The 23574-nt window shown below is 37.4% G+C and overlaps 1 protein-coding gene across 1 annotated transcript in view; it reads right to left on the reverse strand.

Moving 5' to 3' along the window:
- The window catches only part of COL1A2 (collagen type I alpha 2 chain), a 35390-nt gene extending 12335 nt beyond the window's left edge, over window positions 1-23055 (reverse strand). The window contains exons 1-33 of the mRNA XM_023533149.1: window positions 22516-23055; window positions 19925-19935; window positions 19323-19337; window positions 18653-18688; window positions 17397-17489; window positions 16057-16110; window positions 13129-13173; window positions 12987-13040; window positions 12842-12895; window positions 12481-12534; window positions 12005-12058; window positions 11442-11495; window positions 9826-9870; window positions 9494-9547; window positions 9345-9389; window positions 8917-8970; window positions 8323-8421; window positions 8161-8205; window positions 7956-8054; window positions 7474-7527; window positions 7211-7318; window positions 6781-6834; window positions 6572-6670; window positions 5607-5660; window positions 5047-5145; window positions 4621-4674; window positions 4112-4165; window positions 3911-3964; window positions 3591-3644; window positions 2594-2638; window positions 2013-2111; window positions 769-876; window positions 76-129 (exon numbers count right to left, since the gene is read on the reverse strand). Of these exons, the coding sequence (XP_023388917.1) occupies window positions 76-129; window positions 769-876; window positions 2013-2111; window positions 2594-2638; window positions 3591-3644; window positions 3911-3964; window positions 4112-4165; window positions 4621-4674; window positions 5047-5145; window positions 5607-5660; window positions 6572-6670; window positions 6781-6834; window positions 7211-7318; window positions 7474-7527; window positions 7956-8054; window positions 8161-8205; window positions 8323-8421; window positions 8917-8970; window positions 9345-9389; window positions 9494-9547; window positions 9826-9870; window positions 11442-11495; window positions 12005-12058; window positions 12481-12534; window positions 12842-12895; window positions 12987-13040; window positions 13129-13173; window positions 16057-16110; window positions 17397-17489; window positions 18653-18688; window positions 19323-19337; window positions 19925-19935; window positions 22516-22585 (2025 nt within the window). The 5' untranslated portion in view covers window positions 22586-23055. The remainder of the gene's footprint in view (window positions 1-75; window positions 130-768; window positions 877-2012; window positions 2112-2593; window positions 2639-3590; window positions 3645-3910; window positions 3965-4111; window positions 4166-4620; window positions 4675-5046; window positions 5146-5606; window positions 5661-6571; window positions 6671-6780; window positions 6835-7210; window positions 7319-7473; window positions 7528-7955; window positions 8055-8160; window positions 8206-8322; window positions 8422-8916; window positions 8971-9344; window positions 9390-9493; window positions 9548-9825; window positions 9871-11441; window positions 11496-12004; window positions 12059-12480; window positions 12535-12841; window positions 12896-12986; window positions 13041-13128; window positions 13174-16056; window positions 16111-17396; window positions 17490-18652; window positions 18689-19322; window positions 19338-19924; window positions 19936-22515) is intronic.
- Between the last annotated feature and the right edge of the window lie 519 nt (window positions 23056-23574).

The following is a 23574-nucleotide window of genomic DNA, read 5'->3' on the forward strand; positions in this document are numbered from 1 at the left end:
AAATTGAATGAGATGTAAAAAAAAAAAAAAAGATTACTCAAGTATAAACAATCAAACAAACAAAATTTTACTCACGCGAGCACCATCTCTGCCTGTGCTGCCAACTTCACCTCTGAGGCCAGTTTCACCCTAAAAATATAAAGTAGAAGCAACTTTTTGTTTTCTGACCAAATTTTTGAACCAAAATTAATCTAAAGTGTTTTTACAGAAGATGCTATAATACCTCACTCATTTAAAATCTTTAGTAATGCTTTGATTCCCTACCATTCTATAGGATGTTGAATGAGGTGAGGAAATAATCAAGGCCCTTTCCAGATTATTGCGAAATATTCTTTTTTAATTTCCATAACCCTCCTGAAGCATAATCAAGCAAGGTACAAATTCATGGGGACATCACAATGGGCTTCAGTGCCCAATCACACTTATGGCATAACTAATGCAGCAGCACGGTTGACAGCTGTTCAATATAGCTTCTTGCCATTAATTAGGGCAGGATGAGGCATTATTGTTAGTGGCATTAAAATGAGCCTCATGTATTACTCAACACCATCTGTTTGCGTGAAATTCCATGGTAGCAAGGAATTTTGCCAGATTAGTGAGTTTGGAAATGTGTAGGTGCTAGGTGGCAGAGAGAAACATATATAGATAGATATCAAAATGCTACTAGACCACCTGCCAAGAATTGTAAAAAGTTGGGCAACCTTGTGCAGTCTTCTTGCTAGAGTTCATCAACGGTATGTATTAAAGTCCAACATTGAGAGAGGGTACCTTTTCTCCCTTGCCTCCAGGTATGCCTGCAGCTCCCCTCTCTCCTGGAAGTCCACCAGAACCGGATGCACCAGCAGTGCCTGGAGCACCGACGCCACCAGGCTCACCCTTGTATGAAATACATGTGAAATCAATTATTTCAGTGGCAAAAAAAGAAAATGAAAACTCAAACTCTTGAAGAATTCCAATGTAAACATTTAATAGATAGCATTCTTGCCTACTTAGAGATACAAGGTCTATTGAGGGGATGGAGAGTATAACAAAGGGAGATGATATTATGACTCAGTGACTAAAGAGAAGAGGATAGTGGGAGTGGGTGGCTGTGATTTTTCTATAACTTGCTCCCAATCCTCTGAAGGAAGGCAGGCGTAGAAAAAAAGAGGATAGGACAGTGGGAAGCAGGGAGTGCGAAATGCTTTCCCACAAACATTTTTCAAAGATAAGTCTCTTAGCCCAGACAGGAAATCAGGAAAGAGACGTCATCAGTTGAGGAGGTTTACATTTTAATCTCCTTAAGAGTGGGAACTATAGCTTCCATTTTTATATAAAGTGCTACAATTCCTCATACTTAGAACCTGTTGACAAGCTTCTCAGATGAAACTCTTTGAAAGTACTGCCTCGCAGAACGATATTTCCTTTATTTTCTCTCTCCCTCTTACCTCAATTTTATTTAGACACCAAAATAACTTTTTGCAGCTAATCTTTAAATTTTGTTTCCTTAAGGTAAGTATCAGAAGTAATATGAGTTGCCTTTTCTTTATTGTGGTTAAAGTAATTCCACCTATTTTTAAATCATAGATTCTATTTTGAAACACAAATTTTCAGGCTTATCTTTTTGAGGTGCATGTACTGTCCAGTTAATTTTTATCATTACCAATTTTATTACTAAAATTTAGACTACTTTTTGAAATTTTACTCTTTGAAGTGAATGTCAAGAGGGTAAAAGTTTGTTCTTTAAAAATAGTGTCCAAATGTGTATGTTTCTAGATTAAAACCCATATAAACAGTGTTATGAGGAAAGAGTGAAAACCCATACTAATTCATTTATGTGTCTAGAACAGTGGATTTCCCTTCTTTTGGAATAATTCAAGTCTGCTGGATTCAGATTGTTATTGACCGAAATGGAAATCATCACAGAATTGGAAATAAAAAAATCTGAAAAACAATTCATTTACTATTGTAAAGGATTTACTTATTCTAGAGTACTCTGGGCCAAACCAGCAATATATAACATAAAATTGTACCTTGTTTCCATCAGGCCCTGGAGGTCCAGAAGGACCTCGGCTCCCAATAGGACCAGAAGGACCAACAGCACCACTTTCGCCTGGAGGACCACGCTCTCCCTGTAAAATAGGGATTAGAAGAAGTATTGATTGTACTGTCCATTATTTTCAAAGATACTGAGTTCACACTTGTTTAGCTTTTGAATCCTGGTTCTGCTGCTTATTAGCAAATTATAATTATTGTTCCTTGATTCCTCTACTAGTAAAATGAAGAGATGGGATGAGGTAATCTCTAAAGTCTCATTCAGCTGTAATGTCCTGTGGTCACATCTCCAAAATTTGTTGCTCTCAGCATATAATATTCAACCTTCGGAATTCATTTCCTTGTTTTGTTTGCTTTTATGGATAGATCCATAGGTAAAAAGAGATGCCAGTTATGCATAGTATTCAAAGGGAAAGACTGTGTCATTTCAGATTATGTTTAACTGTACAAGAGTTTCAGGAAGTTGTTGAAAGGACATCGATAGTTTTTAGGAAAAAACAGTACTTGTTTTAAAAAGATATAACCAGAGGTTTATGAAATTCAATTAAGTAACACTTACTCTTGGACCAGCAGGACCAGGGAGACCAAATTCACCAGGAAGACCCTAGGCAAAACAGGAGAATAAAGCATGAAATTTATGTATGTTCTCTAACTCTACTTATGAATATGTTATGTAGACAAGTTTTGAAAGAGTGAAATAAAGCCAGATAGGCTTTACTTGAGTGTGTAAGTACATGGGCTAATAGGAATAGGAGAACTTTCAGTGGTGTATGGAAAGATATAAAAAGTGAGAATCCCATTGATCAAAGCTATATCAATCCTAAAACCGGGTATCAGGAAATTTAAGTTTCCCATTATTTAGTTTAATGTTTTTAAAAAAGTGACCAGACTATCTCCTTCGATAATATGATAAATAATGATGAATAATATCAGACATCACCTCTTTTTAGTTATATAACAGACTGCTTTCTTAATAGAAATGATCATATTATGCATATTACCTAGTTAATTGTATACCCAAGTGTATCTCCTATATTACTGACCAGCTGTCTCCTTAACGTGCCCCACTGTTGACAGAGGAGACCAGGACACATAACATAACTGAACTGAGAAACATTCATCACAATTACAGAGAAAATGACTCAGAACTCATGCCCTGATTGTGGAGAGCAGTGTCATGTCTTAACACCAAGGAAAACATTAAAAATGATTTTTCAGGGTCTAGTTTGTTGGGAAATCAGTGCATTAACTTTTTCATTAATGGAAAGGCCATAATTTGTATATTTACATTACCAAGAGCAGTATAAAAACTAAAGCTATTAAATGCAATGTTCACTGATTAATTTTACTGCCATAATGTGATGTTTCATTCAATTTTTAAAACAAAGTAATTTGAACAAAACGAAGTAACTTGGCTCATTCTCCCCATCAGTACCAACATATGTAGGCCGCTATCATTAACATATGAAATATGAAATTTCCTTCTGTATATTATAATTGCACTGCAGTAAGATATTAAACAGAGGGAAAGACCCAAGTTTAGGTGTTTTACTCACCCTTTCTCCTGGTTTGCCAACTTCACCAGTTGTACCTGCGGGGCCAGGAAGACCCTAGGTGAAAGAAATACCAATCTCAATCTTATGGCTATATTGAGGGGATCTGCAAGTAATTGGGTTCTGCGGGCAACTATCTGATATCAACATGATCACTAACTATTGCGTGTTAAAATATTACACAAAAGTTTGTCTTGAAAAAATGCATCCTTCTTTGCTTCAGTTCTGAAATCATGTTTTTTTGTGGTAGGGGAGGGTGGTATGGTGATCGATAGCTGGATAGTCTTACCAAGACAGTATTCTGTATGTTTTGATTGACTTACCTGGAAGCCTGGAGGACCAGCAGGACCTTGTTCACCTTTTCCCCCTTGGACACCCTGAAAGTGATAGGAAAGACAGAATAAATAAATATATATGCCACCATTACTATCTAGCAACATAACTTTTGGACCAGAAAAAGGAGATGGTCATTTTGCAGAATCATTTTAGGACATAAAAGGACAAGAGGTGGGAGAAATACTCACCTGTAGTCCAGGAGGTCCCTGAGCGCCATTGTTTCCATCAGGACCTGGAGCACCCTAAAATGTGTAACAGAAAAGCTCAGAGTTACCTGTGACTCAGGCAGTTTAAGATGCCTCAAAGCTTCAGGTGTTACTGCCTAAAAATAAAGCTTGTCGTTTTAGCACGAATTAAACTCATTGTGGGTTCCCCGCCAAAGCCTAAATACTGCTTACTAACTTTTGCTGTGGCTCATAGGAAATCCACAGATGGAGGGAAATTTATGAAGGCCTGAGAATGAATGAAATAAAAACCAAATGTATCCATAAATATTTCTGATTTAATATATATATTGTTTTGTTATAGCTCATTTCCTTGTAAATGAGGTTAAAATTTTTTTTTTTGTTAATGGTAAAAGAACCTTAGGGGATGCCTTCTTGGGAAGAAAGTGATGGAATGATATAAGGTGGCCTCACAGGAAGTGTTTCCTAGGTGAATACTACATGGATAGATACACACAGAGATTAACACGTACCCGAGGACCAGCAAGACCGGCATGACCTTTCTCACCACTTTTGCCAGGGTCGCCCTATAATAAATATAAAAAAAAATAACCTTACACATTTAACGTCCAAATTATCCAGAACAATTTTAAAATGTTAATTTCTTGCTTTTTTTTTTTTTTTGAGATTCCTAGTCCTTGAATTCTCTTATCAAAGGTAAGATCCATCATCATGCAGTGCCATATACAGCAAGGTACACCTGTGTCTGCAGAAGCATGACGCAGGAGATGGATTTTCATTAGCAGGTGTACAATGATACACTGGAGGTCAACTTTTCATGTGATAAGTAGCTTGCCGTTTTCTGGTGTTGAGTGCACTGAGGCAAGAGAGAAATACTAGCATTTTGGTGAAATGTGGCAAAAGAGTACTGAGGGAGACGAGTTTATGGTGATTCTTACAGTGGGGCCTTTGGGTCCAGGGAATCCGATGTTGCCAGGCTCTCCTCTTGCTCCAGCTGGGCCAATTGGTCCAGGCCTGCCATCAATCCCAGGGAGGCCCTGAAATCAAAGTTTATTTAAACTTTACTCATCATCAATAGGGTCTCACAACCTCAAGCTTGTGATTCTGCCACATGATGAAACAATCATTTTCTGGATGCATAGAAGCTTCCTGTATAAAGTGCAATAAATTATGAATCCATTTTCCTTTTCTAGATAAGATGTTGGTATACACACGGCCAAATCAATTTCATAAGTACACAATTCCCTTTTTCCCCTCTCTTTCCATACCCTTGTCACCTTCTTCAATTTTCCCTGCCATGTGTTTCATTTTCCTTCTTTTTTTCAGTCCTGTGTTCATTTGGACTCCATAATTACAATCTATTACTTTGTGTTCCCAGATGATGTATGTGGCTGATATTTATTTTTAATTTATTCATGCATAAATAAGCCACAGAACAGACTTGATAAGGCTGTAATAAGTGTCCTTGAAAATATAATGGAGAATGAGCAATACTTACCATAGGACCTTCTTTGCCAGCTGGGCCAACATTTCCAGGGGAACCAGGAAAACCCTATAAAGTAAATGAGGATGCTTTCATATTGGCACTTTCGTACACATACTTGAGGCTCCAATTAATTGAAATCTCACAAAAGCACTTTCTCTTCACTTTGTGTTTGTTGCCTAGGGTAACTCATTATGGGTATTACCCACTAGCTGGGAGGTAGAAAAAGAGCTCTGAAAAATCTTTCTATTTTTTGTGTCTTTCTTTTCATTGAATTTTAGTGCAACCGATCTGTTTGCAGATATCTCAAGAAACTATAAGCGACATACCACATGGGAAAAAGTATCATGTTATTTACTCATAATAGAAAAACAAATACTTTTAGTAAGCAATTTTCACAGTGTATTTATTTATTGCTATTTTTGTTGTCTTTATTATTTATTTATGGTACAATTACAGTTGATATTTTTCCTTAAGAGATAATGGAGGTAAAAAATAAATTATCCTATTGCTATGGATTAGAGTGTCTACAGATCTAAAGGTCATTTCTCCATAGTAAGTATGATGCTGAATACATTATAGCACTTTGTGATTGCTGGAAAAATGATTTCACTTATGAATCTAATAAACCAATAATGTATAGTTCTAATACGTTTCATGGACACCTTATATAAAACTCACAAATTGAGATAAAAGATTCATGCTGATAGAACCAACCTAATTTGGATATATTAAAATAAATCTATTCTTCCAAAAACTTCATAGACACTGTATCAAGTAATAAACAGGAAATTTGTGCACTACCTAAATCTGTGAAAATATATACTGGGCATTGATAAAGTTAAGATGGCAACCATCGGCAAGTCTACTAACAAATTTACTTTTGATTTTCTTTTATTGTTGTCTTCAAATAATAATCATCTCTTTAAAAAAGGAAACTGTGTCATGTGTAACTTGTTCAGAATCAATATGAAACTTACTCGGGGTCCCATGAGGCCGGGCTCTCCAGGGCGACCAGAATCTCCACTGGGACCTCGGACACCAGCAGGGCCAGTTGCACCACGACTACCAGCAGGACCCTGTTAAGAAGAATGGGGAGGGAAGGATGCTAAAGTGAATGACACACCCATCCCCAGAAGCATCAAGTTCCTTACCAGGAAATGAATGAAATGAGTAATAGACCACTTACCATGACACCAGCTCTGCCATCAGCTCCAGGAAGACCACGAGAACCAGGACTTCCCTGTAAGAAAGAACATGAAACAAAAGGGAATTGGAGAAAAATCCTTGAATCAGATACGGCAGAGTTTATTGAAATATGACATTATGCAAGAAGTCTGGATTCCCTTAAGGGGAAGATACGAACACAAATCAAGCCAAAAAACTTCACTCAAACCCCAAAAGAATGCATGGAGGAGGCATTCTGCAAAAGTAGGTCAACATTATTTCCAGACCAATTTTAGAACATATCAAAATCCGAGTCTTCAATTTAATAAAGCAGATGGAAAACAGATGCTTTCTTCATCTAGAAAATGTACTCAATAATTCTGACCAATTCCCAGTGAAGAGGTGTAATCTGCCTCTGGTGTATCTGGGAGTCAAGAGCATTTGGAACCTACTCTCAGCCCAGGGGGTCCTGGGGGGCCAGCGGATCCAGCTTCACCATTGGAGCCTCTCTTTCCTTCTTCACCACTGGGACCAGGAGGACCTTGGGCCCCAGCAGAGCCCTGTTTAGTGGAAAAAATAAAAGAAGAGAGAACGGAAAAATTTTTATGTCACGTACAGCTAGAGGAAAAAGTAAAACTTTTTTTTAAAGTAAAAGTATAAGTTTTGAATTGAAAAAGTAATAACTTCATAAAATTCTGATTCTAGAACTACTTACGGGCTCACCCTTGTTACCACTCTCTCCTTTGGAACCAGCTGGACCAGGTTCACCCTATGGTCGAATACAAAACAGTGGTCAAATGACAAACATCTGTCACAACTCTCTTGCAGACAAACATCTTGGGATGTTTATGGATCAAGGTAAAGAGAAACTCAGGTTCTCTGAGAAAGGTGCCCAGTTCATATTTAAATGGCTTACAGGGGAATGGTCTTGATTGAAAGGACAGGACCGATACCATAGAAATGTGCCTCACTGACCTCTGGGTCGTGTTCTAGGGTAGCAGGAGGGGTGTGTCTGTATGTGTGTGTGTGAGAGAGGGAGAGACTGTACATATATGTACATGTACATATAGAACTACAAACTAAAAATGCTAAGGAAGGAAAAAAATAAGAAAACTATGAGAGGAAGTCTAAATGGTGATGAAATGAGGATAGAGTTGGTATTTTAGGATGATGAAAACTGCAGCCATGGCTACTTACAACTAGTCCTCTGGCACCAGTAGCACCCACAGCACCAGGGGGGCCAGGAATACCACGGGGTCCAGGGAGGCCAGGAGCCCCAGCAACACCGGGCAGGCCCTGTGAAGGAGAACCCAGAGTGGTCAATCATGAGAGAGGCAACTTTCACTAAAATGCCTTTAAAACCATAGCAGCAAATTTTAGCCACCACACCCCATGTACTCACAGCGGCACCCTTTGCACCAGTAAGGCCATTGGCTCCAGGGTTACCCTATGAGGAAAGAAACGGAGAAAGATATCAGTTAGCAGGACTATTTCTCTTCTTCCTTGACCCTGTCATCGTTATTTTTAATTCCGCTCAATGACGTTAATGACAACGGCTACTCACAGGAGGTCCAACGGGGCCAGAAAGACCTGGAAGGCCCACTTCACCACGGGGACCCGCGGGGCCAGCAGGACCAGGGTTACCAACGGGTCCAATTTCACCCTAAAAGAGGGATTGACACTGGGACATTAGCCAGCAAGTAATGAAACAACATTACTTCCAGTTTTAGAACACTAATTTTATGAAATTTCTTCAGAATTGCAATCATTTCTCTTATCTGGTCTGGTTCCACAAGCTTTGGGCATGGATTTCTATTTTCCTGGCCTGGTTCTGCCATCTTGGCTACTATTGCTTCCTTCACCCATCTCTGTCTCCCCGGGGTAGAGGCTCTGGTTCTCAGCTAGTCAGTGCCAACTAGTTTGGGAGTATGTCCCCACGGAATCAAATTCCACGTTGCCATCTATATCTATGCTTGTAGAGCTCAAGTGAAGAGAGATGATCTATTTCAAGTTTGGAGTGAGAAAACTAGTCATTCTATATCCATTTTGAAGAAGGGACTAATTAAGGTACCTGTTCTGTAATTATCTCTCTATCTGCAAACACTGGCCCTGTCTTTCTCATTACAATAAGAAGTTTATCAAGTCACCAGGTTTTTACCTTGGGGCCAGGAGCACCTGGGAAGCCTGGAGGGCCAGCTGACCCAAGGGGACCCTGAAATCAAAGTAGAAGGTGGTAAGAAATCTCCTCCCAGCAAATCAACAACACTACAACAACAACAGGAGATTGAAGTAGATTAGAGTGGCTTGATCTTATTTAATACTGGCAAAGAAAAATTGCCAGCTAGTCTGTTGCAGTAGTAACTTATCAAAGAGAAGACATTCGAGGTCTTCAAGGTAGAATAGATTTTATTTTATATATCAGTCAAAAGCCCCAGGGATAGTACTTATAAATAGGACCTTCAAAGAACCACATAGGACATTTGGTAAGGTGTCTAAAATGGTGTTATTTCAGAGGAAATTAATAAAGAAGATAGCTCCCATCCCACCCTCTCAACTCCTTCCGAATAATTCAGTTTCAAAACTTACAGCAGGACCCACAGGACCCACACTCCCATCACTTCCACGGGCACCCTATGAAGAAAATAAAGAGAAAAAGTCAGGTGGAAAGTTAAATGGCAGTCATTAGAAGATTTTTTTTTTAAAGGATAAAAATGAACAAAAATGAAAACACTCACAGCTGGGCCAGGGGCACCAACTCGTCCTCGCTCCCCGGGAAGCCCACGGGCTCCCTAAAAGCAGAAATATTTTCAATGAAATCCAGAATACTAGTTAAAAAAAGTCACAGCCATCATTTGCTTTGTCCAATTTCCAACATGCCCAAGAACGCATTAGAAATAACTAGGTCTTGTTCTAATTCCAACTAAAAGATAATGGATTTCAATTAAGTATGCAGAATGCAATTAGAAAAATATCAAAGAATACGATGCTGAGAGAAATAGTAATTAGCAAAACGTTAAAGAAGTTCCAGCTTGCAAAGAGACTTAGATTTACAATAATCAATACTTACTGTTTGACCTGGAGTTCCATTTTCACCAGGGGCACCAGGTTCACCCTACATGGAAAAGAATTGAGTTTTTGTTCATTATATATCGATTTGTTCATGTATATATCGATTACTTTTTCTGATTGGGTAATTTTTACCCTATTATTTCCATTTGAAACATTTGTATATTTTGTAACATTTCTTACACATATAGACTGTTTGTCAATTATGCCATACACATAAATTTTAAAAATTTCTAAAATATGGATTTTCATTTGGATAATACCAAATATCATGGTACTAGGGAAATGTGGTTGTGTTATTTACTCCCTCCCTAATTTTCCCCTTAGATTTTGGATATCATTTAGACTAGGCTTATATATTAGGAATGATATCATAAAAAGAGACGGCAGAGGATGAATTTGTTTTAATATTATCCTATTTATCTCTTTAAAGTTATCTTGAACATTCAATATTTTTATTTTTGTAAAATATGTGTGAAAATTTGAATTTCATAATATTTTTTAGAGCTGTCTTATTTATTTCCAATCTATATTCTTACCTTGAGTAAAAACCATGGTGGTGGTGGTAGTGGTGGAGTAATTTGATAAAATGGTACATGTAAAAAGAACTTTCCTTCAAGGTAATCTAATTTAGATATGGGAGAAACAGAGTTCAAGAGACCAGTTAAGGACCCTTCATTTCTAGGATTTTATGTGATGTGTATTCTTTGGGGATAAACTCTAGAGTAGGAGTTAGGAATTCTAGCCTATGGGCTTCCAACTACTAGATATGTGACTTTGGGCAAGTCACTCACTCTTTAAGACTTAGTTTCCCTCATCTGCAAAATGAGGAAGTCTCCAAAGCTCCTTGAAGGCTTTAAAATTTCATGATTCTGTGATCAGTAGTCTGAGCTATTATATTAGGCTCTAGAGAGAATGAGTTTGACCTTATCCGTTTGTGTGGCAGCTGGAAAGTTAGAACAGATTCTCCATATTCATGTTCATTTCTGGTCCCGCTAGTATTCGTTACTCATTAATTTGTAATTACGTTGGTATTCACTTTAATATCACATTATCTTCTTAATAGGAGAGAGAACATTTTATAGTTGAAAACGCTGTCAGAGAAGAGCCTAGCCAAGAGATAACACACTTCTGAGACTTTAATTACCTAATTAAAATATTTTTGAGTGCGCACAGATAAATCACAGGGAAGAGGTTGAAAAGTGTATTGTGACATGAATGTACCTAAATAATTAGTGCATGGCAAAGGAGAATTTAGTTTAAAATAACATATAGTGTTCTACTATCTGAGTATATGGTTATTTACTTTGATTTTGGCTGCAGAGATCAACTAAAATTATAGGAGGAAAGAAAATGAAGGAAGAAACTGCTGACTTCTTTTTTAATCTCAGTTGTGTAATAGATATTGAATTAAATAAATATTATCAATAGTTGGCCTTGTGTCACAGTGTCCCATAGTCCCACCACTGAGGGATCAATTAATAGTTAATTAGGAGAGAAGAGGAAATGAGATACTCTTTAGAATAAAACTAGCCTTCAGTCAAAATATACTTTTTGGTGGTGATGTGAAATCACGATCGATTGTTTTAAAAACTACACTTCTGATTTAGTATTTACCTTTATACCTGGAGCACCAGGCTGTCCCTTCAATCCATCCAGACCGTTGTGTCCCTAAAAGGCAAATCCTTATTATTAAAATATTGTTTCGTCATAGTGCTTGGTCAAAAATCAAACATCTCTCTTTGTGGTTACTATCTCTTGGGTGAATCTCGTGACTGCTTCAGTGGAATGCAGTCCCAGGGCTCCGGCTCCAAGCGAACTCCCTCCATTGCCCTAGGTGAGCCTTCTGGCGCTGGAAAGGGAAGGACATATAGGACTAGATGCTCTCTTATGTCCTTTCCATCTTTGATAATTTTACAATTTTCAGATGGTTGTAAATACCTCTTAAGTCATACCCATTTATACAATTTTCTCTGTAGGGACCCTTGTTTCTTGGAAGCTATGAACAGACAGAAAAAAAGCTACATGCCACTTTACTTTCCAGCTGTCCTTACTCTTTAACTCTCTCTCCACTCTGGCAAACTTCGGAGGCAAATATATGTCACCCAGGAGTTTTAATATAGTTAAGGTTTTTCCTAAAAATAATCAAATTTTCTCTCTGGGGTAAATAGTGTGCTCACCCTAATACCCTTGAAGCCAGGAAGTCCAGGAGTTCCAGGGAAACCACGAGCACCCTTAGGAAAAAAAACACAGAAGATAAATAACGTTTTTTTGTTCCAAATAAAAAGACAATTATCTCTTCCTTCCAAAATATTTCTTCTTACCAAAGTGCAAGCTTGGAATCAAAGATGAATATATTTTTAAACACGGAGCTGTAAATTAACCTGCTCTGATCTCAGTAACTAATACTGTGGTACTTGTAGAAAATATGATTTAGTTGTTTAACAGTATGTTGGTGTCATTGATATAACATTATTTGCATTAATAAAAACTGTATGCACTCTTACCTAGGCTCCATTATTTTTCAGATGCCTTGAATAAGAGTTATAAGTATGCAGACATCTGTATAGCCATTTAGACTGATGTTAGTTTTGGCAACTATCTTATATGAGATGCCTCTAATGTTTGGACTACATACTGTTGTAAAAATTCTTACCTGTGGTCCAACAACTCCTCTCTCACCAGGTCGTCCGGGTTTTCCAGGGTGACCCTAAAAAATAAAGGTATCATAGGATTAACCTTTTTTTTTGGTAACCTGGGGGCATGTTTATTTTTATAATAGGGGAAAAAAGGCATCACATAAAAATGTGGATCCAAACATATTTTTAATTAACAATTATATGTCCTTCAATAAAATCCAATTAATTAATATTTCATTAAAATAATATTTTCCATATGGTGACAGTTATGTTAGGCATATTTGGCTCTGGGCAGAATACTTAATTTAAATCTAGAAATTCTCCTCGAGGTAGGAGTATTTAAATAGCATTTGGAAATGCTTAAGAGTAAATACTTACGTCCTCTCCAGCTTTGCCAGGAGGGCCAGTTGGACCACGAGCACCTGCAGGACCCTAAGAAAATGGGAGACCCGTCATTTTGTTAAGGCTATATTAATAAATTTCTTGAGAAAAGATGTATCAAAAAGGGGAAGAATGTACTCACAGTCTGACCAGGTTCACCAGGCTCCCCAGCAGGTCCTTGGAAACCTTGAGGGCCCTAAGAGTAAACAAACAATATGTCATACTCCAAGTCTTTATTTAATTCTCTTTTTACGTAAGAGAGATTACTAGCTTTTGGTACTTACAGGAGCTCCAGCTGCACCAGGAGGGCCTCTGGGTCCCATCAAACCCTGTAAATAGGACAGACACACTTAGTACTGATGTTATCATGGCCTTGGTTAGGTTGAGTTGGAACTAACTTAGTAATGCCTTGGACATTTTGTGATGGACAGATGAACAGAACTATCCTGGTTTTATTTCACAGTTTTTGTCCTTCCCCGAGGAAGCATGTAAGTACCCAAGTTTCCTCCACTATTTCTCTGCCCTTGCTTTTCCTTTTCTACTAACTAGAATCAGCAGAAGTCCAGGCGAATTGGAAGGGGTGTCCACAGGTTCTCTACAGTTGTGCACAGTGAGTGTATTAAGATTATTCTAATGCAATGAAGTGAATTAGTCTTTGTATAGTACAGAATATACAACTGCCTTCTATGCAATTGATGAAGCACTGCCATTTGGATTCCCTTGATCGTGTGTCATCTCATCATCTTTAGCTAAGAAATTGATATTTGTATCGCCACAAGAGGCATAAGTTGAAAAGGATCAAAAATCCTTCTTAATGATTACAGAGAAGTTTGTTATAAATTTATAACTCTTTAAAGGGCTGTTGGTGACTGAAGAAAATGTCAAACAAAAGTGGATGTAATGAGGGATAAAAAGAAAAGTAAAATATTATTGAAACATCCCACTGGAAGAATCTATCTAATGTTATTATGGAAAATGTGGCCCATATGACAGAGGATTGCTCTCCCAACTCTGTTCTTCATTCTGTAGCACACAAGTAGAGTGAAACAGAGTGATACTAGTTTGCAAGCTAACTACACATTACTGACTCCCTTTTGCAGTAATAGATGCCTGTGCAAGCTCTTCTGTTGGGTGCCTATTCCTCCATTGCTGAAAATACTGCACAGACAAATCTCGGATAATTTGCTCATAATACATCAACCATGGGGACTCTGCAGTCAAGTCTGCCCCACTGTATTAATGCCTAGGGTGAAATAATATAGGTTTTATTAAAAAAACACATCATCTTAATTATAAGAATTATTTATTTAGTTTTGGAAATTGTGTCAACCTTATAAAAACTGTCACTTTTCAATCAAAATAATTTTTTTAGGTATACATTAAAAAACAATTTTCTTTGACACCATAAATTTTTAATTATATTTATTCATTTTTTTCCATGTATTTGCAACAATTTCATTTACATAAAAAGTAGTTTATTTGGTGGAGGCTGTGAGACAGACAATGATTACTCATTAATTCAGAGAAGAACCCTGTGGGGTTTTATAGTTATTGATTTTCCAACACGGAAAATTATTTTAATATTTTATTGCTGCCTATCTTTTCTATTTGTGAAACACATATCTGTTGATTACATATGTCTGTGAATGTGTGTGGATGTGCAAGCTTAAATTATATTTTACTGATATTTAAAAGTAAAACACTCTGCTTTATGTCCCCCAAAGAGATGTTCCAAAGTCAGGGGAATCTGAAATCCATATTAATTTTCTGGGTTTATGTAGGCTTTCTAAATTAATGCTTTAATTTTTCCCCCTGTAGCTTCTTCTTGAAATATAAGTACTGCTTTAAAACTGACTAATGTCCAGCATTAGCTGAAATGGCTAATTTCAAATATCCAATATAAACAAAGCCAAAAGAAAATCTCTACTCTTCATTTCATATATGAATGTTTTAAATTACCAGGAAAAGTCAAGAAATTGGAAATCATCAATTAAAGGCACATAACTTCTCAAGTGAGAGTTTAATTTACAGAAAATATTATCTTGCCCTTATAGTGTATTAGCTTATTGTGGACCATTAACTCCAGCAAAATATCTTCTTTTGAAGATAAAGCACTGCACGCATTGTTCAAGTAAAATTTATTTTTAAAGATAATGTTAACTCTGAGCAGATAAATACCTTTGTTTGGAAATAATTAATTGAAATCACTAAATTGTGTGTGTGTACATTAAACTGTAATGTTTAATTGATTTAATGTTTATACTTCCAGATTATTATCCCTCTATTTCATACACTCTAATATATATTTTACATGCTCATATCAGTTTTTTTCTTAACACATCTCACTAATGCTTGTTAAAAGGTTCACTTATTAAAGATAGAGCATCATCGTCATAACCATACAGGAAACTTTTCCAAATGTTACTCAAATTATAGGATATGTTGCTGAATATTTGTGTTGAGTGATATAAGTGCTAAATTTTACTCATGTTCTCTCCTATACTGATTTGCAATTAATAGCCTAAAAAAAGGATTTTTTATCAAAATGAATAAAAAGAAACATTTTCTACATTGTTAACTCCTGAGAGAAGGTGAGGAGCTGTCACATTCACTGCTATATTCCCAACACATAATGCAGTTTGAAGCTCACTGAAGGCATGTGATAAATATTTGTTGATTAAATTAATATTTAACTCAAGCATTAGATACATGAGTTGTGATGTTGTTGAACACCAGACAGCTTGTCTGGCTGTTCATTCTAGTTCTGTCATTAACCACCTGCATGACCTTTGGAAACAGACTGGACTAGAACTTGTTGATTCTTTCTCAAGTTTATAGAACTTCATATTTCTGTGTCTCTGACGATTGGTTAAAATTCTAACCAATGTTAAAGATGTAAAAAAATTAATCAGAGTGATCATTCTTTTGAATTAAATCGATTTACGTAAGTTATGATTACTATGGCTAGAGATATTTCTTTCTTGGATATAAATATCTGATCTATCCTAAGAAAGCATGTTTGTACAGAAAACTGAACCCCTTAAACTAGGCTTTTTATAGATTTTTTATATTGAGTACAAAAACTGTTGCTGCTTTTATCTGATCTAAGTAGTAGATGTTAACCTAGGTAACGAAGGGCAATGTGAAATTGAACATAAGATAAATGCTGTATTCAGTGATATTTTGGCAAAGATAAAAAGAGATAAGCATACCATTGGTCCAGGGCCAAGTCCAACTCCTTTTCCATCGTACTGGGCAGCAAAGTTCTAGAGAGGGAAAAAAAAAAAAAATATATATATATATAACATAAATATATAAATTATAATTACCAGCCATGTAGTTCATTTTCTCATTCTATTTGTAAATATTTTCTTGTTTTTGTTTAAAAGTGAGCAATATTTTTGATATAATTATTAGTTTAGAATTCTATATTGAGTTAAATTCTTAAACAGTTAGGTAAATATAAGTTTAAAATTTAGTCCACACCTAGTTTGAAGTGAGGAGCTTCCCTGCCTTGTTTTTCGAATCCTTTCCTTCCCTGTTAAGCCTCTTGCTCCACTCTCATGTCCTACCTCTACACAGAGGAAGGGAATATTTCTAAACCTTAAAAGTCACTGAGGGCCACTGATAAATTAAGCAGAGATCAAGAGGACACCTTTGCATTTCCACCTGTTGCCCTACTCCTCCAGAACTACACGAAATGACTAAGAGAACTTTTTCTTGCTGGAGTTTCAAAAAGTTTTCAAGTTTAGAGGAAAACTAAATTAAAATGCTCCTTAGAAGATTAAACTTTTAAAAAATAGTTCACAGTAATAACTTTACTGTTAAAGATCTTATAGCAGTAGATCTATTAAAGAAGGTGCTTTTTAATGTACTCAGTAGATAAGCAATCATAATAAGATCTTTGGGGGAGAAAGGTCTTATTTTACTGGCATATAGTTCATTATTGGAATCAGGCTTCTGATTCATAGTACTAACCAATTAAGCAAATATGTTTTCCTTCCTGCAGTGAGGCCATTTGGCACTTATACCATTGTTAAGGACATAAAGCTAAAAGAAGATATTAATGAAAAGGGAAATGTATTTTTCTCAAATTAGTTTCAAGCAAATTAAACCTAAAACTGCTTTAAATGTTGGTTCAGCACACTTCAAGCCAAGGAGAATAAAAAGAGTAGGATGTTTGTGAAATTGCTTAAGAGCAAAGATTTCAGTTATAATTCAATCGAATCAAACTCTTTAATAATGCAACACCTCTTATTTGTGCCCTACTGATAAAATATATTAAATTCTCGAATTAAATAATGGTCGTGAGGGCTGCAGCTACCTTCAGTTAACACAAAGACCAGCTCTGTAATTGACAAGAGCTCACAAAGAGAATGGGCAAAACAGAATCTTGAATGAAGAAACTAAAGAAATGAAATAAAATATACTAATATCCAAATAGCAGACTCTCCCTTAACTGCTAAAAATAAATTCCACAATGAGCCTTCTTTCAATAGAAGTATGAGAAACTGAAGTTACCTACAAGTTAGCAATACTTAAGACAGCTTACCCCGCCAAGCCCAGGGGGGCCAGGAGGACCAGGTGGGCCAGGAGGGCCTGGGGTACCGTCATCACCATCTCTGCCTGGTGGGCCTGGGGGCCCCTGTTATGTAAAAAGTGAATTAGGTCAGGATTAGACAGACCCTGAAGAAACTTGTAAGTGAAAACAGATACCTAAGAACATGTGGTAAGATCAGTTGTTCAGACCTTTCAGTGTGCAAGTCGTGTAGAAATTTAATATGACATATTAGTCACTGACTGAAATTCACTTACGACATGGATCTATTTTAGAAGGAGGTTTTAATAACTGAAATACAAAGAAGACACTGGACAGGGTAATTCTTCTAGGAAGAGGACTATCTCAGCCATTGAATGTTAATTCATAAGAGAGCTCCAATATTCAAATATAGAAATTATAGCTAAACTTTATGACTCTATAAACTTCATATGGTTAACTGTGCATAGCGATGTGCTATATATAGTGATTGTCAGTTTTTGACTGTGATGAACTTATTCAATTGTTTTGGTATGTGAGAATAGTATCATAATTAAATATGATAGTTAATAAAGTAATTTTATCGCATGGTAGAAAATCTGTAGGATTTTCTGTAGGGCTTTTTCATGATGTTGTTGAAGTAATTTAGTGACATAATGCTACCTCTAATAAATTGTTTGAGTGGGCTACATTTAAGTCTCCACTTCCTGATAAATAGAAGATATAGGTATTTATATATTGGCAAATTGTCGTATAATGCAAAACCATGTAGTTATACATGCCAAACAGGCATACCGGAGAGATAAAAGCATACCATGAATAAAATGTAAGCCTAATTTGCACATTTATGAATTTAGATAGAGATATGTTGTTGACCGCTGTTTCACTATTATTCCCAGGCTACATAAGAGATCTTACTTGAAAAGCAAACAAAACGCCTTAAAAAGAGAAGGACTGTGTAGTGGTAGGTAGATACATTTTCATTACGTATGTGTTGGATAGGTCAACTAAAAACAAAGAAAGAGAGACCATGCAAAGAATAAGGCTGTCTGTAATAGTTTTGCTTTTTGGGAGATAATCTTGACCTGAAAAGAATATTGATTATATGTAATAATGCTCATTCTCCTCTTCTGTAAGGCATTATCTGCTTAAAAGGTGGTGCAATTATCTGGATACATAATATTCTTAAAAATTGGCAGTCTCCTGTAGTTTCTAATATGTAGTTATTCAATTATGGGCCAAAGCCCTTTAATAGTTCAAAAATTACACACCCTTTCTCCGCGTGGTCCTCTATCTCCGGTTGGACCCTACAAGGAAGATACAAACAGCACAATTCTAAGTGTCTAAGCAATTTCCAATGAGCGAGCAAAGAATTTTGATAAAAATTAGTTAGCAAGACTGATCTAACCACAATGTTATTAGAGAATAGTTATAAAAATGGCACAATACAATAGATAAAAGCCTATTGTTCTTATTATAATTACATGTAATTTTTTAAAACTGGAAGATTAGAGGCTATAGTCTCCAGTCATTAGGCCAACATTAAAACTACTATTTTTAGAAAGATGATTTCTGTGGAAAAAGTACCATTTTGTTACATCATTAACAATATATTTATATAGTTAAAGCCCTTTAATATAAACTTTCACCTACTATCTATAATTGACATAATAGTGATTCCATTTCCAGAATAAAAACAAGTCTTTTTTTCTTTAGTATGCAGATCACCAATTTGGAAAATATAAGTGTAATTAGAGAGGTTTCTGGAAGATAATAAAACTTTGTTATCTTAAACATCAAAGCTACTTTATGATTTAGCTAATGCATATTCATGTGGGCAAATCTTGGCAAAGTATTTTCCATCCATAGTCTATTATAAATTTAGTTAAATTATAAATTATCACTGATTATTTCAGATATTATGGAGTATTGGACTCTTACCTTTCTTGCAGTTGCCTAGAAAAGAATAAGTAAATGATTATTATGAGGAAAAATTTTAAAATGGCTCCTGTTTGCATGTAGTATAAAAATATACCTATGGAGTATATATATTATTCATTACTATTATCTTACTATTTCAAAGCATGACTTTAAATTTTACAAATAAATAAAATAAAATATGTACAGAACCGACATATATACTTATCTGTAATTATGCCTCAGGTTCAACTGAAGAGCTAAGAATTTGTTCATAATACTCTTAAAACTGATTCCAAGGGAGTGACAAGCTTCTCTAGCTCTGTGATGTCTTCTGTTTTGTAGTAGCTGCTGCTAAACTCCGAACTTCCACTGGGTTATTTACTTTCTATTTTTTATGGTTGCTCTTATGAGAGTGGTCGTCTTTGGTAGCCCCGCCCATTTTGGAATTGGGGTGGATACTTTCTAAGGCAGCCAGAAAGCTCTGACTACCATGACTCCTGATTTTCTTGGGAATCCAGGTTGGTCAATACCAATGTAGCCTCTCCTTCCAACCCCAAAAAGACATTACTGTGGCCAAGGCAATCAAAGTATTAAAAGAAAATTCTAAAAATAATTTTACTTACCTCTTGTAAAGCTGTAGAAGAAAGAGGAAAACAGGAAATAATTATTAGTATTATTTCATTGACCAATAGCAGTGATTATCAACTAGATATATTAGTCTACAAAATTAACTTACCTAATTAAAGGACCAACTGTGTTTTTTTATTATGAATATTCTAATGACTTGGGAATTATGCAGGTGGAAAGTATGGCAGGGATCAGTAGGGTAATTTGCATGCAATATTAACATGTAACTATATTTTGAATCAAACTGTTATTTGCTATTTTGTAAACCTATGAAATATTAATGTGTCTGAAGGATATTTCTAATGCTTAGTAATTAAGCTGGTAAATTGCACAGGTAGACCGCTGAATGTGAGCAGGACTAGTACATTGATGAGGAAATAATTTATAGTTTAGATAATTTTAATACTTAAAAATCTAAAATAGGGGAAATTTAGAAATGTTACTAAAGTAGACTTTTTAAAGTAAAAATAAAACATTAAAGTTAGTGCTTCACTGAGTTTGTATCATTCTTAATGTCCTGTTTCAAAAGGTCTAATTGGCAAATTAGTCACTATGAGACTGGATTCATTCAGATATCTGAAATTTTGCTTTAAATTGGTTCACTTAAATTAGGTAAGGTCATTTTACCAATATGTATTACTTTGGTTCCTTAGAAGGAATTGCTCTGTATAAACAGAAAGACTGTGGATTAAAAATCATCTTGAAAAACAATAGGAAAATACACTAAAGTTATATCTCCTCCTTTGCCATAATTGCTGTAAGTTCTTAAAACTGAATTCCTCTCCTATGGTATAAAAATTACAGGTTAACACAGGATATAAGTGTGGTCAAGCTGGCAACAAGATGAATCACCCCTAAAAATTGTTTTAATTAGGTGGTCAAGAAGTATGTCATTTGGAGTGAGAACATCTGTTGCAATAGTCACAATTCAGGAGAGTAAACCACATTGAAGGGCAATTTATGAGAATTACTTTTAAATCAGGAAAGTGGTATGTTTACTTAATTGTGTCCATCAGCAGGAAGAATAATTATGCCTGGACTTGATTAATGGAAGTCCTTATGATTTTGGAAATTTGCCTTTTAATTACTCAGACTGAGCCATTTTGAAGAATGAGTGTTTGGTAACTTTTATTCCAGACCATGGGTTGGCTGTTGATCAGAGGATTAGTTGCCTTTTGTACCTTCAAACTTCCCTAGGTCTGTTTTCATCTTTTCTCTAGGAGCCAACTCTTTCCTCCACCCTCAGATCTCATTTTACAAAAAAAAAAACTTGATGATGTGAATTTATTCAATGCAGTTACTCCTTAGTATCCACAGTCTGTATACTAAAAGGAAGGAAGAAAATACACAAAAAAATGCATCAGTAATGATGCAATGGTAGACACTGTGGTATGCGGGTGGAGCAAACTTTTTGGAGGTTGGGTGAGGCCAGACACCCCTCATACTCCACCACGTCAATATCTTTGGTCATTAGGAAGCCATTTTCAAGACAAAAGGGACTGATTTTTTTTTTTCATTCTAGCTTGATATGGAAGTCTAGTTATAAAACCTACAGCTGGAAAAGTGGCCTTGGAGTCATTTAATCTTGATCCTGCATTTTAGTATATGTGCTGCCGAAGCGAGCGCACTGTCCTGCATTTTAGAAAAGGCTCAGTTTGACTTGCCCAAGGTCACATAGCAAATAAGTGGCAGATAAGTGGGAAAGACATGCTTATGGGTCTCTCGAATCTCAGATTGGTGTTGATATTTCCCAACTTGCTGTGTTCAGAATGTCTGTTACCGGAAACATGTTGAAGAGGTAACTCTCAGGTTCAACAAAAGACAGAGAAGATTTTAGTTAAATGTTACCATTTCCATGACCAGATAATGAATTGAGAAGCTAATTTTACTTTTCAGAATGTATCCATTCCAAGTAGCATCCATTTTCCTTCCCAGAATACACTGACTAGCTACTGGAAATGGCTTCAATCAGAAATGCTGATCATCTTTCCCTATAAACCTATAGAATCTTCCATTAGTGTTAAGGCCTGGTCCCCTGTGCTTTCACTGTCCTCACTCCAGAGGGCGCCTCATAGTCGTCGTGGTCATCATCCTCATCATCATCATCCTCCAGACAAGTCTTGAAACACTCAGAAGAGAAAAGCCCTCAGGGGGTGAGTTTTATATTACTAAATTAGAAGGCTTTCTAAAACAGGCACCGAGCTTATCAAGGTGGGGATCCGTGCATTTATGGGGCCTGTTAGGGGAGGCCCTTGCCGTCCTTCATCACATCAGTTGTTAATCTCTCATCCATATAGAAGAGCCTTTCTGCTCCCTTTGAACTTCACCAACCGGAGGATCCAGATAAGTTAAGTTTCACTCTGAGTTCAGAGAAAAGTTCCCTAACTTTTGGCGCGAGTTGGGCCTTTTATGTTTTCATTTCTAAGGTAAGTTATCTGTTTCTTATCAACGCTGGCGTTTCTCCACACGCCTTCCCTCCAAGCTGCACCTCGAACTTAGTTTTGAGTTTTCCTTTTTCAGACCAGGGTGCCCACCCATCTAACCTCTCTCCCTTGTCATCTGCCCCAAACAAACTGAAGGCACTTACATTGGCATGTTGCTAGGCACGAAGTTACTGCAAGCAGCAACAAAGTCCGCGTATCCACAAAGCTGAGCATGTCTACCACTTAGACATGCAGACTCCTTGTGTCGCAGAGCCCCTGGGTCACCGGCAGAGGTATCACCTGGCGGGCGCAGGCATGCAGTCGTGGCCAGTACCTCCAACTTAGCCGAAACCTCCTGCCGCCTTGGTGCTAAAATAATAAAGCCCGGATCTGCCCTATTTATACGGCCAAAGTTTCCCTGGCCTGAGGGTGCCTCCAAAAGCGCTTCCACCAATGGGAGGGCTGGGGCTGGGGGCCCAGGCAGCCACAGCTGGGAGGAGACTGCGGGGGCGCAGAGGAGGGAGCGAAGGGGGGAGGGACGTGGCCACGGGGCTGGCTTCTTAAATTGGTTCCATTCTTTTTGAGGACGTGGACACTTTTGAGGCTTTCGAGGGGAAACTCTGACTCGCTGTCTGCATACCTCCGCCCTCCCCATCCCCCCGCCCTCCCCCATCCTTTCCAAATTTGGAAACACTTTTGGACACGTCGGAGCGCTCTGCAGACACCGACGTGGGCAGTTTGCAGATCTCGGGGTAGTAGGGCAGCTGTAGAGGGGACAGGAGCCGGGATCAAAGCAGGAGCTGTCCAGCCGGCCTCACCTTGTGCCTTGCGGGCCACCGGCAGGGCGGAGGGGGGCTCGGCGGGCGCGGAGGGGGCAGGGGAGGAAGGAGCGAGGGTCCGGCCGCGTGGCGCAGCCGGAGGCCGCCCTCCCCCGCCCCCTCCAGTCCGCCTCTCGCCCCCACCTCCGCCCCTGCATAGCTTTTCGCCAGCTTTTTGTCGCTTTGGGCGTGTGTGCGCCCACTTTTTCAGCAGTAACGCGCGCTCCTCTCTCTCTCCTGGCTCCAGGAGAGGGTTGGTGGGGGCGGGAGGTGGTCTGTCTGTGGAGGGTTAGCTTGGAGTCCTAGGACACCTACTGTTGGGGGGTGGGGTGGGGCGACGTGGCACCCAGCAACAGGGAGGATAAGCTTTGCTCACACTAGACCAGCCCAAGCCATTGGCAAGCT

Source organism: Pteropus vampyrus, unplaced genomic scaffold (genome assembly GCF_000151845.1).
Source record: "Pteropus vampyrus isolate Shadow unplaced genomic scaffold, Pvam_2.0 Scaffold4, whole genome shotgun sequence".
NCBI classification, from domain to species: Eukaryota; Metazoa; Chordata; class Mammalia; order Chiroptera; family Pteropodidae; genus Pteropus; species Pteropus vampyrus.